Genomic DNA, 22,253 nt, shown 5'->3' with positions numbered 1-22,253 from the left:
CCTGAAGATTCTTATTTATCATGACATGTCTAGTAGTAGTTAGTCACTTTCAACCAGCCGTGTTCTGTAATGTTGAAAGAATAAAGAAAACAGATGTTTTGGAGCCTGTTCAGGCCACATCTTTAGTTCTAATGAGTGTCAGGAAAATACCCCAGCATTTAAATTTAAACAAATAGCTCCAACACATTGATATAATTACCATGGAAAAGCAGATATTATTGTCTAAGGACAGGATGGAAGGTTTGAAAATTGTGGAACCCTCCTGTTCTGGTTACATAATCCCATCCTTGGTGTCAGGAAGGTTTCATAAATGTTAATCCTTCAAATTACATGAGGTGCTAAGTTATTATATCTTTTTATGTGACAACACCGAAGAAATTACACTTTGCTAAAATGTAAAGTAGTGAGTGTACAGCTTGTATAACAGTGTAAATTTGCTGTCCCCTCAAAATAACTCAACACACAGCCATTAATGTCTAAACCACTGGCAACAAAAGTGAGTACCCCTAAGTGAAAATGTCCAAATTGGGTCCAAAGTATCAATATTTTGTGTGGCCACCACTATTTTCCAGCACTGCCTTAATTCTCTTGAGCATGGAGTTCACCAGAGCTTCACAGGTTGCCATTGCAGTCCTCTTCCACTCCTCCATGATGACATCACAGAGCTTGTGGATGTTAGAGACCTTGCACTCATCCACCTTCCATTTGAGGATGCCCCACAGATTCTCAAGAGGGTTTAGGTCTAGAGACATGCTTGACCAGTCCATCACCTTAACCCTCAGCTTCTTAAGCAAGGTAGTGGTCATCTTGGAGGTATGTTTGGGGTTGTTATCATGTTGGAATACTGCCCTGCGGCCCAGTCTCTGAAGGGAGGGGATCATGCTCTGCTTCAGTATGTCACAGTGCATGTTGGCATTCATGGTTCCCTCAATGAACTGTAGCTCCCTAGTGGAGTCAGTACTCATGCAGCACCAGACCATGACACTCCCACCACCATGCTTGACTGTAGGCAAGACATACTTGATTTTGTACTCCTTGCCTGGTTGCCGCCACACACACTTGACACCATCTGAACCAAATAAGTTTATCGTGGTCTCATCAGACCACAGGACATGGTTCCAGTAATCCATGTCCTTAGTCTGCTTGTCTTCAGTAAGCTGTTTGCAGGCTTTCTTGTGCACCATCTTTAGAAGAGGATTTCTTCTGGGACGACAGCCATGCAGACCAATTTGATGCAGTGTGTGGCATATGGACTTAGCACTGACAGGCTGACCCCCCCCCCCCCCCCCACGCCTTCAACTTCTGAAGCAATGCTGGCAGCACTTATATGTCTATTTCCCAAAGACAACCTCTGTATATGACGCTGAGCATGTGCACTCAACTTCTTTGGTCAACCATGGCAAGGCCTGTTCTGAGTGGAACCTGTCCTGTTAAACCGCTGTATGGCCTTGGCTGCCATGCTGCAGCTCAATTTCAGGGTCTTGGCAATCTTCTTATAGCCTAGGTCATCTCTATGTACAGCAATGTCAAAACAAACAGGGATGGAAGTGGGTCACTGGGGACACCAGACATTTCCTCTTTTTTCATATATGTACAGCAATGATTAATTTTTTTTTTTCAGATCCTCAGAGTTTTTTGCCATGAGGTGCCATGTTGAACTTCCAGTGAACGGTATGAGAGAGTGAGAGCAATAACACCAAATTTAAAATACCCACTCCCCATTCACACCCAAAACCTTGTAACACCATTGAGTCACATGACACCGGGAAGTGGAAAATGGCTAATTGGGCCCAATTTGGACATTTTCACTTAGGGGTGTACTCACTTTTGTAATTTGTTCAGTGTTGTCACATAAAAAGATATAGTAAAATATTTACAAAAATGTGAGGGGTGTACTCACTTTTGTGATATACTGTATGTGAGGAACTCCTCTGTTTTTTAATTCAGCCTTCTCGGTTGAAAGTTACACTTTGTACTGCTTCCTATGATTAAGCACTAAGTATTAGTGTGAAACGCGTCAGCTGTGTATTCAATTTTATCTGTGGCTTGTAGTTTTTTGATCCTTTTTTACCAATAAAATAAATATGTTTTGGAGTGCGGCGGTCCAGAAAAAGCCTTGCATTTCTATTTGCTACACGCAGCGCCAGCACCTGTGGCTTCTGAGAAGAGGGTAATTGCAAACTAGACCTGCCTGGAGCTGTGACTCCCTTTCCCTTGTACTGCTTCCTGCTTCCTACTTACTAAGCTCTCTAGCAGAGGTGGAGTTTAGCAACTGGGTGGTGCTGGCCACCTATATTGGCAAAATAAACACATCGGCCCGGATTCACATACATCGGCGCAAATATATGCCGCCGTAGCGTATCTCTTTTATGCTACACCGACGCAACGCAGAGAGGCAAGCATGGAATTCACAAAGCAAATGCTCCCAACTTTGCACCGGCGTAACGTAAATTCGTAGGCGTAAGCCAGCCTAATTAAAAGTAGGTGGAAGTGGGCGTGATCCATTTAAATGAAGCGTGACCCCATGCAAATGATGGGCCAAACGAATGGCGCATGCGCCGTCCCGTGGACGCATCCCAGAGCGCATGCTCAGAATCACGTCGAAAATACTCCCTAAGATACGTCGAATCACTGCCTACGACGTGAACGTAACTTACGCCCAGCCCTATTCACGTACTACTACGTAAACAAAGTAAAATACGACGGCTGTTCCCTGGTCCATACCTTTGCATGAGTTGTGCCTCATAGATGGGGAATAACTTTACACCGGACGTACGACTTACATAAACCGCGTATATTAATGCGCCGGGCGCAAGTCCGTTTGTGAATCGGCGTATCTCACTCATTTGCATATTCAAATCGTAAATCAATGGGAGCGCCCCTTGCGGCCAGCGTAAATATGCGCCCACGATATGACGGCGTAGGAAACTTACGTTGGTCGGATGAAGCCTATTTACAGGCGTATCTTGCTTTCAAAGTCAGGCGCAAAGATACGACGGCGCATATGTGCACTTACGCGGCGTATCTCGAGATACGTCGGCGTAAGTGCTACGTGAATCCGGACCATACTGTCAAAGAACACAACTGTGTTTCTCAATGAATATAGAGAAAATTATTTTACAGTGAGTACAAAAATGATATTTTATATTTGTCCAGTACTCTATGTTTACATTTTAACTATTTTAATCATTGTTTATTAAGCACCACCCGAGTTGCCAGTCAATGATGCTGCTTTAAGCCGTAAAGCAGTGTGCACCAGAGTGGACCGTACTCAACACTGTAGCTGTGATCCTGGCTTCCAGATGAAAGGCACTCCTGAAAACAGCATATGTCAAGGTGATTTCCATATTATCACACACTGTGTTCAAGAAAGAAAGTAATGCCAACCCTATTGAATGAATGTTCTACTTAGGTTTCTATATATAAATTAGCTTTCACATTTTCAGTATAATTACACAAATGTAATGTGACTTTTTCTTGTTATGATATAGACATATATTGGCATCCAGCACATTAAAGCTAATTCCTCAGCCATTTCTGAGCACTGCATGTTATTTTTTTACTAGGGCCATGACTTTAGCTTCAATACATGGCTCACCCTGGAATTAAACCCTGCTCAGCTGCAACCCCACTATCCAATGGCAGCACTGTTATTAGCCATTGAGGAGCTCTCGTTGCAGTTATACACAGGGCTCAAGTCCTGCGGGAACGCGTTGGAACGGAGTTCCTGCACTTTTTTCACAGCAGGAACTCAGTTCCCTTTGCAGGACTAGAGCAGCCGAGAGCAGCCGAGCGCCCAAGCCAATCCTTCACTAAGTGGCGATGCCCAGCTCGAGTCACTGTCAGGGGCAGGCAAACCTTAGTAATCCTTTATGTTACTGGCCGCTTCCTGTATATGGATTCATTGGGTAGTGTGCGGGTTTTCCATCACTTCCTCAATGCCACAATGTCTCCTGGGAGCTTTTGTATTTGTTCCCAGGAGACATTGCGGAGGTCTGCCGTGAGTTATCGTGGGATTTAGAAAGAACTTGCTTTAAGGACTACTATGGTACAGTTGATCGAAAAAAAGTGGATCTTGGGTGGGAGTTCCCACACTTTTTTCCCCAGGACTTGACCCCTGGTTCTACCGCTGCTAGGTTGAGCTTAGCTTTAGAGACATGGCTTATTACAGGCATAGATGGATTTACTTGTCAACAAAAGTAATAGCAAGGGCCATGTGTTGTCTGATATTTTTCAAGATCTTTTTAATATAAAAATTTAAAGGACAGTTTCCCAGTGAGTAAAGTTGCAGTTTGCATAATGCAGTGGCTCTGAATGGTCTGACTGCAGCTTACTGGGTACTGTGAAGAACAGCCTCAGGATGTGTGTAGCTCGATATAGGAGAGTTGCAAGAGGTGGAGACCCAAATAAGTTATTTTAAAGCCTATAATACCCTTTAAATTGACTAGTCCTTAATATTTACAGTATTGCTTCTGGAAAACCACTTATGCCACATACACACGGTCGGAATTTTCGACGTGTGTATGCCCTATCAGACTTTTTCCGTCGTAAATTGCGACGGACTGATGCCGCGTACACACAACCGTTTTTTTCGTCTGAATAAACTCCGACGGGTTTTTCAGACGGAATTCAGCTCAAGCTGTCTTGCATACACACAGACACACCAAATTCCGACCGTCAAAAACGCGGTGACATACAACACTACGACAAGCCTGGAAAAATTTCAATGCTTCCGAGCATGCGTCGAATTGTTTCCGAGCATGCATGTTTTTTTCTCTGTCGGAATTCCATTAAGACGAATGGATTCATCTTTCCGATAGAAACTTTTTCCGTCGGAAATGTTCTCTTTCTAAGTCCATCGGAATTTCCGACCGAAAAAGTCAGATGGGGCATACACACGATTGGAATATCCGATAAAAAAATTCCGTCAGAATTTTTCCATAAGAAAGAATATGTTCTCTTTTTTTCCGACTGAAAACATTTCTATCGGAAATTCCATTCGTCTGTATGGAATTCTGACGGAGAAAAAACTATGCATGCTCGGAAACAATTCGACGCATGCTCAGAAGCATTGAACATAAGTTTTCTAGGCTTGTCGTAGTGTTGTACGTCACCGCATTTTTCATGGTCAGAATTTGGTGTGTCCATGTGTATGCAAGACAGCTTGAGCGGAATTCAGTAGGAAAAACAGTCGTGTGAACGCGGCATTAGAAGTCATGTCCTTGCTTGTAACTTTTATGGAAAAGCAGAAAATATTATTTTCTAAAAATAAATATCTTTTTTTTTTTTTTATTATATCTGTTTTATTTTTCGACATATTATAGCAGTATGTTTTGTCTACAGATGTTAATGAGTGTGAGGTATACAAGACAGAAGGAGCACCTCGCCTCTGTGTCTATACCTGTATCAACATACCAGGCTCCTACCGCTGTGCTTGTCCATCTGGTTACAAATCACTAGGTGATGGAAAAAACTGTGAAGGTAGGTGGATTTAAATGTTTTAAAGATGTGGAAAAAAATTAATAAATAAATAAAAGTTTTAAAGAAAATACAAATTTAAAGGGAATGTATAGTGGTTTTGTATTTTTTCGCCTTTCTGTAATATGGTATTGTGGCATTTTTTGTGATATGGTATTAAAACTATACTCACCACTCGATGCTCTATTGCTGGTGCCAGCTTCTTCACCTGGTCTTGTTCTGGGCTCAGGACACTTGGCCATCTTAATTGGCCAGTCTCCTGTGTAAATGTGCGCAGGAGTCTATTAATTCCAGTACCCAGGTATGCCCAGACTGTACACTGGGCTGCACATGCACAACTCTACATGTGTACATTCTAAATAGGTTTGCAAACAGTCAGGTAAGCTTGTTTTATTACACAAAAAACATATAATTGTTTACTATGGTTCTGCTTTAAGGTATTTTTTAGGCAGGGTAAAATGAAATGCTTAGTAGAAATATTTTTATTACCATTTTCTGACAGCGGGTGCAGTTTTTTGCTCATGTTTAATTTAAAAAAACCTTGTTTTGCAGAGCTCAAATACGCCTGCAGAAATTTACACACACACAGTTGAATGATTTGGAGCAGTGACACTTTTTTTCACCTCTCTCCCTGCTTGTTAGGATAACTGCATTGGAAACTTCATGGACAGAGAGAGAGAGAGAGATTCTGAAAGCAAACTGTTCCTGCTGTGCTATTGTTTTGATATGTACAGTATTAGTAAAACAAAGAGTTAGGGCCTGTGTCTATGGGCTTTGGGCTGTGTCGATGAGCCTGCTGTTGACATCCATTTGAGACACTTCTGAGACTGTTCAGTATTCGTTGACAGGTGCCTTTAACCTTTAGGGAAATGGAGTCCTAAAAAATACAACAGGGGTCACAATAACATAAAATAGCACGTCAAAATTTGTTCACATTGCATATATCACCATGTTTTTTTCTCTGACACTGACTTTGCTTCCTCAGCGAAACAAATATTATCCTGACCCCACTAATGGCCTAGAGTCTTGATTGTCAATCTCCGCCGACTTTTACCTGCAAATGTTAAACGACACACAAAATGAGTGGAACAACACTCCCCAGGAAGTAGTGCTCCATTCCTCAACAAGGCATACTCGTTTTCCCTGAAAAGCCCAATACTGTTATTAGTAGATTGGCCCCAAGAAACAAGGTAAACAGATGGCAAAACAAAAAGATTGCCTTTACTTGATAGCCCAGAGAAAGAACAGGAACTAAGTGGAAATCTCTCCAAAGTGAGGGAAGTTCCCCTTAATACAAATGTCATTGAAACAGGTGTTCCCATTGGAAGATTTCCTTCAGTTCCTGTTTTAATTTTTATACCAGAGACAAGAATCATCAGGACTGATAAGGGTGAACCTTAACCTCAATAAAGGAGAACCAGACAGCAATAAAAAAAAAAAAATACAGGGGTTTTAGTACTTTCTCACGCTATCCAAAACCAACTAAAAGTTTTGGCTATAAGTCTCAGGCCTCGTACACACGATCGGTTAACCCGAGGACAACGGTCTGAAGGTCAAAACCGATCGTGTGTGGGCCCCATAGGTTATTTAACCATAGGTTAAAAAAAAAAAACTTGCTTTAAAATTTAACTGATGAATTGGTAACCGATAGGTCAAAACCGATCGTTAGTAGGCACAACCATCGGTTAAAAATCCACGCATGCTCAGAATCAAGTCGACGCATGCTTAGAAGCATTGAACTTCGTTTTTTTCAGCACGACATTGTGTTTTACGTGACCGCGTTATGACACGATCGTTTTTTTAACCGATGGTGTGTAGGCACGATGGACCATCAGTCAGCTTCATCGGTTAACCTATGACAACTGTCCTTCAGACCGTTCTCATCGGATGGACTGATCATGTGTACGAGGCTTTAGAGAATAGGTGCAGGTACTCTCCCCCTTCCCCCTGGTCACTCTTGTCTTCCCCTGCCTTGCTTTGTGTCTTTTAAGGTTCTGTGCATTAGAAGCAAGGAAGCAATAAAACTTTTGTAGTGAATTAATATGCTTTTACTAAATGAAATGCTGTTATAGGAATTCAATACAAAACTGACAGATATACAGTACATAAAACAAATGCCCACGTTACCTAAACTGCCTAGCGAATGAGCATGAACAATAGTCTGTGTACATTAGGAATACATTAATGTTGCTTAGCTCAGGTTATAGTGGCTTTGCGATCTCCGTAGGCAACCAGGAACCCAGGCTTCACTCTACCAGCAATTGCAGGAAATCAGGTGATAGCATCATCCTCAGGTAAAGTTTCTTCTGGCACAGACCCTTCTTGTTGTTTTGCTATTACGGAGTCCTCCAGCACCAGTTCCTTTTGTCTTCTCAGATCATGGCTGTGTTTAGGCCCTCTTTCCTCTCCCCTTACTTCCTGTAGCATTATTTCCTGTCCTGAGCTTCAAGAACCAGTCCAACAGGTTTGTTAGCATATCAGTAGGGGAATCTTAGCTTCTAATCAATACATGGTTTTGAAATGTTATTCAATATTTATGCTATAAAATCACTAAAATAGCCAAAAACACACATCACCCCATACCCATCCTCTAAGCACAGCTCCTTGTCTCGGGCCCTACCCACCTCTCAGCACTCTCTCCCTTTTTAGAGAGTATATCCCCCCAGCAGCAACAATAAATCACTCAAGAGAAACAATAAATCTCCTAATAGCAGCAATAAATCCCACAGCAGCAATAATAGATCTCAATCTCAGCAGCAACAATAAATACATCAAAAATAAATAAATATCCCCCCAGCATCAGCAATAGATCTCCAAGCTTACAACAACAATCAATTCCCTGACCAGCAGCAACAGTAGATGCCCCAGCCATCTGCAATGATAGATCATCCAGCTAGCAGAAGATTTAAGTGTCCCCAGCAGTGGGCAGTATAGACATTGGTGTCCTCAGAAGTATCAGGTTAAGTTCACAGTAACCATTCTCTGAAAAGTGATCCATGGTGGGGGTTTTTTTTGTCAGAGTGTGGCTAAGTAGCTGCTAACAGGGGTTGAGGAGGTGATCCTGCAACCTCCTGGGTGTCTGTTTTTTTTGGGGGGGTGGGGGGGGTGAGGAGGTTTTTATGGAATGACAATATACAATGAAACTAATGCCCCTCAACCACAAGTCAAGCGTTTGGCTCATGTTTGTGGCATGGTCTCATCCATGAATTTCACTGACCTGTACTAAGCACTCTCAGCAGCCAGAGTGGCACTACAGACTGTTAAGTGATTGCCTTAGAGCATGGAAAAGATGTGGGTGGGCTGCTAGCCGAGAAAACACACAGACTGCCTGCCAGTACCAGCATGGCCATTGCTGTGCCGGCAGGACAATGTCCTGCCCAGATGTCAGCAGCACTTAGCTCAGCTCACCTGGGCCTCAGTGCTATTTATCTCTGAATATTACTGAAGAGGTTGACTATGACAGGCAGGCGTATTGTGTTGCCACTACTAACTTCCCATGCCACTCTGCCAATAACAGTTCTGGCTTGTAGGCTGTTACTGTTGTAGGATTATATTCAGAAAATGCAGCTTTGGGATTACTCCATGGCCAGACTGCAGTGAAATAGTCTCAAACTATTTTACTGCAGTTGGATGTAGTTAACAAAAAAAAAACTCTGTATGACCAATGCTGATTGGGGCCTTTTAGGTGTGCTTTATCAAAATCAAGCACCCCCTGCCAGTACATATACAGCTAGGACCTGTCTTGATGGTGCCAGTACAGAGTACTGGCATGTTCTAGCTGAAAAAAAGCCCTGGGTGTATAAGACTGGTACATTTTTCATTTTATATTTTATGCGTAATTCTGTTGCGTTTATTAACAGTTCAATGTTTGATACTGATTGCCTTTTATTATGTTTTTTAGTCTTTAAAGTCTGCAATGCCAACAATTCTCAACTAATTAAAAAAAGGAAAATGTATTGTGTTTCATACCATTGTGTTTTAACTTGTTCATGTACTGAATAGCTATAAGCCACATAATTAAGTAACCCTCAAAGAATGTTGGATGAAAATGTAAAACTAGGGATAATTGCAGAAAGCTAGGAAAAGAATACCTGCATTATCAAACTAATTATATAAAATATGCTCCGGCATCACTGAATATTAAAATAGGCTTGGTTTTAAATTCTGCGCTAGATTACATAGATAACAGCCATAAAACAACACCGATTTGTCCTATTGATCTGGCACTGTCAATTTTGTAAATTACCTGTAAGTTAGGACCGCAGTCTGATTTAATTAAAACCATCTCTGGGCAAGATTCAAAAGAAACTGGGTACAGTATAGCCCATACGTATGTTAATAAAACAAAAAAGTTGTTCTTATAGTCTGCCTTTGATCTGTCAGTTAACCATGAACATGTCTGCCATTTTTTCAAACCAACCTGATTTTTACAACTGTATTTTTTTTAATTAAAGTGGATGTAAACCCCAATTATTATTTTTTTAATGTCACAATGTAGAGTATAAGATTTCCTATCATCTGTGCCCAGTCTTGCCACACAGAGTTAATCCAGTTCTGAGCAATCCTCTTTTATTGTTCAGTGAAATAAAATGGGCTTACAGAGAAAAACCTTAGTCCATTCCGCCCCCTTGCTGTGAGTGACAGGTGATTTACATATCTCATGCACCCCCACTCCTTTTCTGAAGTCATGTGGTTACTTTTCTGGATTCTGACTGGATGTTAGTGATCATGGCAGAATTTAGTGTAAGGAATACACAGGAAAAAATGCATATTGACAAGGGGAGTGTAGAGGTGGGCGGGAGTCTACTGACATCACGACTCCACCCACCGAGCTCCAGACAACAGATCCACCCACAGAATCTGCAGTTTATCAGTTCTTATAACAGACAGAGGGGAAACATTTGACAGGTGAGGATACATGCAGGAGACGTGTATATCCTTATAGATCAGCACTATGGCAGTAGTTTAGAAAGGATGAGAGTGGCTTTTCATCCACTTTAAGGTGGGATGCCTATGACACATCAGATCTAGATGCCTGCACTGAATACATACTGAACATTTACTTTAATTGAGCCATCATGGCACTTTGCTTTTAAGGTTGTGTTTTTTTATTCCATTTTCAAGGAGTGCAGTTTCACATCATGCAAATACAGTTGTGCTCATAAGTTTAAATACCCTGGCAGAATTTATGATTTTTTGGCCATTTTTCAGAGAATATAAATGATAACACAAAAACATTTCTTTCACTCATGGTTAGTGTTTGGTAAAGCCATTTATTTTTTTTATCAATCAACTGTGTTTACTCTTTTTAAATCAGAATCACAACAGAAACTACCCAAATGACCCTGATCAAAATATTCCATACCCCAGTTCTTAATACCATGTAGTGCCCCATTTAACATCAATGACAGCTTGAAATCCTTTGTGGTATTTGTGGATGAGGCTCTTTATCTTCTCAGACGGTAAAGCTGCCCATTCCTCTTGGCAAAAAGCTTCCGGTTCCTGTAAGTTCTTGGGCTGTCTTGCATGAACTGCACATTTGAGATCTCCCCAGAGTGGCTCAATGATATTGAGGTCAGGAGATTGAGATGGCCACTCCAGAACCTTCACTTTATTCTGCTGTAGCCAATGACAGGTCGACTTGGCCTTGTGTTTTGGATCATTGTCATGTTGGAATGTCCAAGTACGTCCCATGTGCAGCTGCCTGGCTGATGAATGCAATTTTTTTTATAAAATACTGCATTCATCTTGCCATCAATTTTGACCACATTTCCTGTGCCTTTGTACCTCATACATGCCCACAACATCAGCGATCTACCTTTGTGTTTCACAGTAGGAATGGTGTACCTTAAATCATAGGCCTTGTTGACTCCTCTCCAAATGTAGCGTTTATGGTTGTGGCCAAAAAACTAAATTTTGGTCTTATCACTCCAAATGACTTTGTGCCAGAAGGTTTGAGGCTTGTCTCAGTCTCTGTGCTGTTTGGCATATTGTAAGCGGGATACTTTGGGGCATTTGCGTAGTAATGGCTTTCTTCTGGCGACTCGACCATGCAGCCCATCTTTCTTCAAGTGCCTCCTTATTGTGCATTTTGAAAGAGAGTCCTGTATTTCACCTGAAGTTATTTGTGGGTTTTGCTTTGCATCCCGGACAATTGTGGCTGAATTTTAGTTGGTCTACCTGACCGTGGTTTGGTTTCAACAGAACCCCTCCTTTTCCACTTCTTGATTAGAATTTGAACACTGCTGATTGGCATTCTCAATTGCTTGGATATCTTTTTATTTCCCTTTCGTGTTTTATACAGTTCAACTACTAGATCCTTTGACAATTCTTTTGCTTTCCCCGTGACTCAGAATCCAAAAACAGTGCAGCACTGGATAAAAGATGCAAAGGTCTGTCAGGAGTCCAGAAACTCATTGACCTTATACACACACACACACACACACACACTAATTACAAGCAAACAGATAACAGGTGAGGATGGTTACCTTTAATAGCCATTCAAACCCCTTTGTGTCAACTTGTGTGCATGTTATCAGGCCAAAATCAACAGGGTATGTAAACTTTTGATCAGGGTCATTTGGGTAGTTTCTGTTGTGATTATGATTTAATAAGAGTAAACAGAGTTGATTGATAATAAATGGCTTCTTCCAAACACAAACCATGAGAGCCAGTTCACACTAGGGCGACCTGGGATCCGACTTCAAGTCGCCCCAAGTTGCCCCAAGTCGAGAGTCGAGAAAATGAATGGAAGTGAATGGGAGCCGTCTTAATGTACACTACTGAAGTCGCTCCGACTTCAGAAAAGGTTCCTGTACTACTTCAATCCGACTTCTAGGCAACTTGTCCCCACTGATTTCAATGGAAGTCGCCTCAGAAGTCGGATCACTGTCTTAACTGAAGCAACAATACAGGAAGATAACATACATTTCTCAGGGAAACCCCTCCCTCCCCCTCCCTCCCACAGAGCTGATTGTTGTTTGATTGACCACTGGAAAGCCTCCTGTCCTGGAGGCGACTTGAAGTTGCCTTATACTGTCCTGGAGGCAACTTAAAGTTGCCTTGTAAGTTGCCTGATGATTCATACTCAAGTCGTGTCCAAGTTGCCTCCCAAAGTCGTGCTAGAAGTCGTGTTGCCCCTGTGTGAATGGGCTCTGAGTGAAAGAAAGGTTTTTGTGTTATTCATATTTTCTGAAAATGGCCAAGAAATCATAAATTCTGACAGGGTATGTAAACTTATGAGCACAACTGTAAATGTATCACATCCTGCTAATACCTCAGTTAAACAGTGGAGTGTTGTCCAGTCTGTATGGGAAGAAAGTAGCATTTATACCAGCTCTGGTCATGATACCTCCAGGAAGGTGGGCCACGGAACGGAGAAGAAAGAATGTGGCCATGAATGGCCATTGTTGACTACAAACCATCATAGTAGAGGCCCACGATCTTGTTTTAATGACTGGGTAGGAGACCACCCTTCTAGCAAGTGTCAGAGCCAAAAGTAAAGTAAACTCTAAAACAACTCTGTACACATGGGAATGTAAAGTGTACAGCCAGATTACAAATGGCCATGTGCAGGAGGTGCTACATCTGTTGTGGTACTGTAAATGGCAGGCTGCAACAAATGTAGCACATACCACAAATAAGTGGAATTACATTTTTTAGACATTCTCTGACTTTTTGTGTTTCTCGGCAAGGTTCTTTCTTTAAAACCTATATTTTCTGTTATATAGATATAGATGAATGTAATTCTGGACTTCACAACTGCTCCAAACTTAGCATGTGCATAAACACTGCAGGAGGATTTCAGTGCGTCTTTCCTGAATGTCCAAAACCCAACGGAAACATCAGCTATGTAAAAACGTCACCTATGTAAGTATTGCTTATTCTAACCGGGGAGGCATTTTCTTGTAGAGTTTAGCAGCTTTAGTGTAAAGTTTCTTGTAAAGCTAAGCAGATACCAAGGGGAAACATGTCTGTCATCTATCCTCTCAACGCACAGCAAGCTAACATTTTAATTAAACAACAGAAACCATCTGTATATTTTGCATGTCCGTGGATAGATTGCTGTAGCAATTCTAACCCTCTAGTCCATTGGCATGGAGAATTGAGGACAATGGAGGTAGGGTGCACTTATATAGCAGTGGTGGCTGTATTTTCCAGGAAATGTTGTTACTGTGTAAACCATTCAATGATGGTGTCAAGTAACCATCCCAGATAATTTGTTCTGAAGTGTCTTACTGTCACAAACTCAAAAAAATAATAGCAAAAGAAACCTTCAGATTTCTTTCATTTTTCCGTTTGCGAGGTCAAAACGTGTATTATAATCAATTGTCTTTTTATTTTTTAAATAAAATCATTTTTTTAATCTTTTTTTCATTAATTTTTGTATCTCAGTGCTGCTGATCTACTTCAGCTTGCAATCACTTCTTGCCTATAAATGCCTGTACTCCAGCAAATGCTGCATTGCATTCAGGACTGGTTTCCTAAAATATGTGTTTTGAAATAATCACTTGTAGTCTATTAGAAGCCCATGTGATAGGGTGACAACAATGAGCACAACTTTGAGACAGGGACAGAGTAGACATGTGCAATTTGTTTTGTTCCAAAACAGTTTTGTTGACAAAATTCAACAAATTCGTTAATTTGGAAATATTCAAATTAATAAAAAACAGTTTAACAAAACTTTCCAAAACTAAAAAATCTTAAAATTCTGAAATAAAAAAAAACGTAAATTTTGAAATGAAAATTTGGAAATGTGAAAATCAGAAAACTTGAAAATCCGAAAAAAAGAATGAAAATCTTAAATAATAACTATTAACTTGCTACGACTGAGGCTGTTGCCTAAATGTGTCAGCTGTTTTGCTTGTCACTTCATATAACCAACCATTAAAATCGCTACATGGACTACAGAGTTGCCGGCTCAATCCTTTTACTTGTTAATAATAACTATTATTAACTATTAAATTATAGGTATTGGAATTTCCTTTCAAATTTGGCTGTTAGTCAACGTAACGAATACAAATTTATCCAAAGTTACGAATTATCCGAAATAACAAATGCCGCATCCAAACAAATGTAAGAATTAATAATAATAATAATAAAAACAAATATTATTATTATTATTTATTATTATTATTATGGATAATTTGTAACTTCAGATAAATTCGTATTTGTTAAGTTCACAAACAGCCAAATTTTAAAGGAAATTCCAATAACTATAATTTAGTAGTTAGTTATTATTAGTTAGTTATTATTAGTTAGTTATTATTTTCTGATTTTCAAATTTTCTGATTTTGGAATTTTGGAATTTATATATTTTCTAATTTACCAATTTATTCGAATAAACGTCTTTCGATCATAAGGAATTACCCGGAAAAAAAAATAATGATTGAAACGAAAACAAAAACAAACTTATTTTTCAGCACTGCACATGTCAAGGACAGAGCACTGTTGCCCTGTAACAGGAAGTTCCTCAACAAGGACCTTCATGACAAGATTACTAGATATTATTCTAATAAAAGCTGCAGATGTAAAGGATAAGTTCACCTTTGGGAACATGTTACATGTTCCACCCATTTTAAGGGTGGAACATGTAACATGTTCCCACTGCTGTAGCAGCTCCCGGCTGTCTTCTGTCCCTGTGACAGCAGTACCAGGAGAAGTTCCATGTACAAGCTGTCACTTTTTGAAAACAGTGCGGACGTGTGGGGCTCCCAAACGAACTACAAGTCCCGGCATTTTTTGCGGCTGTCAACTTGTCGTTTTCAATAAGCTACCATGGCGCTGTTGATGTACGATGTAAGGCCAGATACCTCACACTGACAATCTACAGGAGACCTGCATTGCATTAGCGATCTGCTGATCACTGGTGCAATGCTTTCCAGGCTCCTAAAAAAAACACACGTCCCAATATAATTGCAAGGCAAAATGTGAAATGGATGATGGACTTTATAGGCACCACAATAACATATTAAAATTCAATAAGCCTTATTACAAAATATACAAGTTAATAATGCTAAACATTCACAATACAGCAATATTGCCTTTAAAACATATATCCCACCACCTATAATACCAATAGCATTGGACTATCTAGTCTTCAAAAAAAAACAAAAAAACATGGAACTGTGTCCATTGGTATTGTTACATCAGATGTAGCATTGAAGAATGCTTCTTCATGAGCTTAGGCATGTATTCTACATGGCTAGAAAATGAAAAATGTAATTCCTCTTTATTTCCCTGCAAAGGTAAAGCATAATGGGCTACTATGCATCGCATAGTAGCTTATTATGTGTCACTTACCTGAAACTGAAGCCTGCAATGTCACCGCTGTCCCCCGTGCAGGAAGCGTCCATTCTTCACCCCTGTTCCTTCCGGGACCACAAAGAAAGAGTGGTCCCGCGCATGTCACTCCTTTAGAAATGGCACGATCGCCGTTTATAAAGTGTGCCGTTGTCTACGGTGCATGTGCCGTAGACATCGGCGCACATCTCTATAGTAAATATCTTCTAAACCGTGGAGGTTTAGGAGATATTTCCAGCACCTACAGGTAAGCCTTAATCTAGGCTTACCTGTAGGTAAAGGTGGTTGTACAGGCCAGGGTGTACAATTACTTTAAGCTTGTATGATTTAATTACTGGGTTTACATATGACTGCAGTTAGCAAGCTTGGTAAAGTTCATGCATATATAATGGATCTGTATCTTCACTAATGCAGGTATTCATTAGAGCTGCACGATTAATCGTTATAAGATCGCAATCTCGATTCACAACCCCCACCCCGCGCGATCTACAGGCTGGATTAGCTGCCATTTTTGGATCTCCCCCGTCGGAACCACGGAACCAGTGCGGAACACAAATGGCGTTGATATCAGAACTGCCGTCAGCAACCAGAACTGATGTCAGTCAGCAGTCAAGCAACGCGCTGCTCGTGGCTGGTTATTCATTTAATACAGCAAGGGGCGGATGCTTTTAGCAAGGGGCGGATGCTTTTTTCAAAGTGGCAGATGTATGGTTATTAAGACAGCAAGGGGCGGATGTATGGTTACATCCCCTTTGAGAAAAGCATCTGCCCCTTGTTGTCTTTATAACCATACATCCGCCCCTTTGAGAAAATCACCCACCCCTTGCTGTTTTAAAAAATCATTCAAGGGGTTCCTCTTCGAGATTTTGAGAGCCCATAATGAACTTTTCATCACATGCACAAATTTAAATTTGTCAGATGAACACAATTTTTTTTTATGTAGTCCTTATTTATGTAACAGTGGAAGAAGGTACAAAAGAGCTGTTTATGAGCTCAGGTTTAAAAAAAAAAAAAAAAAGATGATACACAGAACCAATATGTCATTGCCCCCATGGTTATAATTTTCCAAGATGTTGCTATTCTACAAAAGTTTAACATTGCATTCTCCATGCGTCGTCTACAGCCGATTTTTCTTTTTTAAATTAACCATTTTAACGAATCATGAGAGAATTGTGATCTTTGTTCTAAGCAAGAGAATCGCGATTCAAATTTTTTCCAGAATCATGCAGCTCTAGTATCCATATCTCCCAGCATTACCAGTCCTAAAAAGCAGTGCTCCATTTACTGTAATTGTTGCTATCCATAGAGTTAAGGCAGGGGTGGACTGACAACTCATGGTCCCCCCGGGGCAATAGAAGATTATGGGGCTTCCAGGCTTACAGATGGCCACCACGCCAGGAGGCAGTGCAGAGGCGGGGCAGCTAAAAATCTCAGAATTTTAACATCAAAAGCATGCCTGTTTCGGACATATCAGGGACAGATGTAAAAAAAATGATTTTTACATACTGTCCCTGGTTTTATTGAGCCTGGCAACCCTGTTGGGGCCCCCTAGAGGCATGGGGTCCTCGGGCAGTGCCCGGGAGTCCCAATGGTCAGTCCGCCCCTGGGTTAAGGTGTTATGTTTGTGTCTTGTGCCATCAGTACAGATGTTTAAAATGTTATTTTACCTCCTAGACAATGTGAGCGGAACCCCTGCCCAATGGACAATCGAGCATGTCATCATGCAGCAAAGACTATCTCCTTCCACTACCTTTCTTTGCCTTCACATCTTCCCACACCTGTTACGCTTTTCCGTATGGCAACAGCATCAGCACCTGGACGACCAGGCCCAGACAGCCTGAGATTTGGAATAGTCGGAGGGAACAGCAGAGGAAACTTTGTGATGCAAAGATCAGATCGACAGACAGGAGAGCTTATACTCGTTCAAAGCTTGCAAGGACCTCAAACCATAGAGGTGGATGTGGATATGTCAGAGTACTTAGACCGAATGTTCCAAGCCAAGCATGTTTCAAGGATCACCATGTTTGTTTCGCCTTACAACTTCTAAGTTTTACAATGACTGGGACCTAAAGAGAAGGATACTGTGAACATTTAGATGAAGAGCAGTTTTAGATGGATAGCGACTGGACAGCAAAAAAGTTTGCAGAATGTTGAAAGAAAAAAAAAGTGGATTGCAAACTTTCACTGAGTAACACCAAAAACTATTTTATATACCATGTCATCTTTGAAACCATAGGATTTCTCTTTTATAAATATGCGGTACAGCACATAATGTATGCCACAGCATTGTACAATATGTCCTTGTTGACAGCTAAACTAACGATGCAATTAGATTTAGTGCCTCAGTGACGTCACTTGTCCGCAATGAATAGACAGGCTGCATTGTCATAATATGATGTAGAATACAGAATTGCAGCTTCTGCTCTAAGCAGGTGACAGGTGTAGTGGTATTTCAAAACTAAGACATACAAAGGACTCTATATTCAGGGGGGAAACCTTGTGTAATTTTGTGAAATAAATAAATATCCCTCCTTTCCCATTTTGCATCTACCTTTTCTTTGATTCCCTCTCTGGTCAGAAGGGTGGAACAGGTTTTAGACCTCGTACACACGATAGGTTAACCAGAGGACAACGAGGACAACGGTCTGAAGGACCGTTGTCATGGGTTAACCGATGAAGCTGACTGATGGTCCGTCGTGCCTATACACCATCAGTTAAAAAAACGATCGTGTCAGAACGCGGTGACGTAAAACACAACGACGTGCTTGGAAGTTCAATGCTTCCAAGCATGCGTCGACTTGATTCTGAGCATGCATGGTTTTTTAACCGATGGTCGTGCCTACTAACGATCGGTTTTGACATATCGGTTAGGAATCCATAGGTTAAATTTAATGCAAGTTGGCTTTTTTTTAACCTATGGTTAAATAACCTATGGGGCCTACACACGATCGGTTTTGTCCGATGAAAACGGTCCATCAGACCGTTGTCCTCTGGTTAACCTATCGTGTGTAGTCCAGGTAAGTGATTGGAGAAACACTCAGTATTGTATATGCATGAAATATTAAGAATATTGGAGGAAGTTTCAAACTTTGTTATGATTTTGACAAGACGAATGCAAAGGTGTAGAAAAGCAACAGAAAGGGGATTGAATGAGAGTCTGTCATAAAACAAAAACATCTGTTGATTAGTCATAGAGAAATACAGGTTCTCCGACCGATGGAAACTTGGACACATTTTTCAAAGCATCAAAATTATACAGTAAAAACCATTGCTGCTTTCTGGAGTATACTGCACACTTCCTCTACAGTGCCTTGAAAAAGTATTCATATACCCACATTTTGTCACATTACAACCAAAAATGATACAATGGGACATCACTCATAGTAGCATTGGAAGCTTAGGGGTAGATCCACATACAAATACATCGGCGCAGCGTATGTGAGATACGCTACGCCTCTGTAACTTACTTTTTGCTGGTTTGAATCCCCAAAGAATTTGCGCCGTAAGCTACGGTGGCGTAGTGTATCTCAAGCGGCGTAACGGCGCGGAATTCAAATCGGCGATTAGGGGGCGTGTTTCATTTAAATGAAGCGCATCCTCGCGCCAAATGAACTGCGCATGCGCCATCCCTAAATTTCCCGCCGTGCTTTGCGCTAAATGACTTCGCAAGGACGTCATTTTTTTTAACATAGACGTGACTTACGTACATTCTGATTCACGGACGACTTACGCAAAAAAAAAAATTCAATTTAAACGCGGGAACGACGGTCATACTTAACATGGCAAATCTAACTATACGCGACGAAATACCAGCTTTAACTATACGCCGGAAAAAGCTGACTACAGACGCCGTAAAAAAATGCGCCGGCCACTCGTACGTTCGTGGATCGTTGGAAATAGCTAATTTGCATACCCGACGCAGAAAACGACGTGAACGCCACCCAGCGGACGCCGAAGTATTGCATCTTAGATCCGAAGGCGTACAAAGACGTACACCTGTCGGATCTAACCCAGAAGCCGTCGTATCTTGTTTTGAGGATTTAAAACAATGATACGACGCGGGAAATTTGAAAGTACGCCGGCATATCAGTAGATACACCGGCGTACTCGCTCTGTGGATCTACCCCTTAGTGTTTACATTCTGCCAGGGCCACCATCAGGGGGGTACAGCCAATACAACTATAAGGGGCCCCTGGGGCCTGAGGTGCCCGCCCGGGCCAGAAGAAGTCAGGACAGGTGAAGGGGAGCCATGTTGTGCACTATAGAAACGATCTCACAGCTTCTGCTGCTCTGTCATTGAGCTCACACATTAAGCTCTTTACAGCCAGATGACAGGGCTTGTGTGTTTACAGATTACAATGTATGTGTGGGGCTGACATATTTATACAGGTGGGGGGCTGGCATATATACAGGTGTGTGTGTGTGGGGGCTGTCATATATACAGGTGATATGGCTGGTGGTGTGTGGATTCAGTGGTATGGTCCGTGGGCAAGCCCTGGGCAATGTTGGTGGTCAGGCTCAGGGGGGCCCCAGGCCTAAAGCTGTGTAAGGGGCCCAATAATTTCTGATGACTGCCCTGCATTCTGCTATAGAAAATAAAGAATTCATTAAAACTGGGGTTCCTGAAGATGACTCTAACATGCAGTAGGTATATTGTCTTAAAAAAGTATTCATAACCTTTGAAATTCTCCACATTTTGTCATGTTATAACTAAAAACGTAAATGTACTTTATTGGGATTTTATGTGATAGACCAACACAAAGTGGCGCATAATTGTGAAGTCGAAGGAAAGTAATAAATGGTTTTCATTTTTTTACAAATAAATATGTGAAAAGTGTGGGGTGCATTTGTATTCAGCCCCCCTAAGTCAAAACTTTGTAGAACCACCATTCGCTGCAATTGCAGCTGCAAGTCTTTTTAGGAATGTCTCTACCAGCTTTGCACATCTAGAGAGTGACATTTTTGTCTTGCCACAGATTCTCAATAGGATTTAGGTCTGGACTTTGACTGGGCCATTCTAACACATGAATATGATTTGATCTAAACCATTCCATTGTATCATTGTGGCTGTATGTTCAGGATTGTTGTCCTGCTAGAAGGTGAACCTCCGGCCCAGTCTCAAGTCTTGTGCAATCGCTAACAGTTTTTTTTCTAAGATTGTCCTGTATTTGGCTCCATCCATTTTCCCATCTTCCCTGTCCATGCTGAGGAAAAGCAAACCCACAACATAAAGCTGCCACCACCATGTTTCACTGGGGGGGGGGGGGGTGGTGTGTTCAGGGTGATGTGCAGTGTTAGTTTTCCGCCACACAGCCAAAGAAGTAAAATTTTGGTCTCATCTGACCAGAGCACCTTCTTCCAAAAGTTTGCTGTGTGTCCCACAAGGCTCCTCGCAAACTACAAAAGGGACTTCGTATGGCTTTCTTTCACATAAAATCCCAATAAAATATATTTATGTTTTTGGTTGTAACATGACAAAATGTGGGAAATGTCAAGGGGTATGAATACTTTTTAAAGGCACTGTACTTCTCTGAAGAAGCATGGTAGAACCATAAATTTACATGGTCAGCGGTTCATGTGGGTCCCGTCTTCTTCTGCGACATAAAAAAAACTACTGACTTTTGGGTCTGTGAACAATGGAAAAGCATCCTTTGATGAAGTGAATAATGGGGGAAACTAATGCGCAACACCACACTAACTAGAGCAATAAAAAACTATAATAAATTAAAATTTAATTAGAAACTATGCAGCAGCCATAACAAAATAGTGCTCACACACTGATTAAATATTAATAAACGGGAGGGTAATGGCGCTTGGTAATACACAAAGTACAAGATACTAATAATCAACATAAATCCGACAATCTCAATGTGTCAGAAAAAATGTTAAACTCCTAATCAATAATGACCCACCAAACATCAAGAAATAAAATAAGTGGTGTGAATATTACCAAATATGATATTGCAAAATCACACTACAATATTTGATGTAGAAACTAATAAGATTAATCATATAATAATGATGCATATGAACATATACAAAAAATTAATGTGTGTGTGTGTAACCTCAAGATCCACTAACAAAATCAATATACAGTGAAAAAAATGGATGCAAGTAACAAACATGCAAAATAGAATGAAAAAATAAAATAAAATAAAAGTGAGTCTCTGTGCACAGACGTGCGAATAAAATGATAATTGAAGTGTTCAAAAACAATATTGACAGAGTTCTTCAATCAATATTTTCCAAAGTGCATAAGTGCTCCACTGTAAACAAGAAATAATCACAATAAAGTGCTTCAATCCATGATTTCCAAAGTGCATAAGTGCTTGTAAACAAAGAATAATGGAATCCACCAAGGTTCCCACGGTGTAGATGTGCAGAAATATAGTGCTACGTTTCCACAAGCCTCTCACCTTAAAAAAGGCTAAAATAAGCCTATATTGCTGCTGGCTTACCAAGCACAGCAGATT

The 22,253-nt window shown here is 40.9% G+C and overlaps 1 protein-coding gene across 1 annotated transcript in view; it reads left to right on the top strand.

Annotated features, from left to right (window-relative positions):
- FBLN7 (fibulin 7) overlaps positions 1-18,319 on the top strand; it is a 158,459-nt gene extending 140,140 nt beyond the window's left edge. Inside the window, exons 5-8 of the mRNA XM_040351083.1 lie at positions 3,202-3,336; positions 5,344-5,481; positions 13,209-13,347; positions 17,455-18,319. Coding sequence (XP_040207017.1) covers positions 3,202-3,336; positions 5,344-5,481; positions 13,209-13,347; positions 17,455-17,827 — 785 coding nt within the window. The 3' untranslated portion in view covers positions 17,828-18,319. The remainder of the gene's footprint in view (positions 1-3,201; positions 3,337-5,343; positions 5,482-13,208; positions 13,348-17,454) is intronic.
- Positions 18,320-22,253: the final 3,934 nt, after the last annotated feature.

Source organism: Rana temporaria, chromosome 4 (genome assembly GCF_905171775.1).
Source record: "Rana temporaria chromosome 4, aRanTem1.1, whole genome shotgun sequence".
NCBI classification, from domain to species: domain Eukaryota; kingdom Metazoa; phylum Chordata; class Amphibia; order Anura; family Ranidae; genus Rana; species Rana temporaria.
Note: the sequence above shows the minus strand (reverse complement) of the source record. Positions and strands in the feature narration are given on the sequence as shown.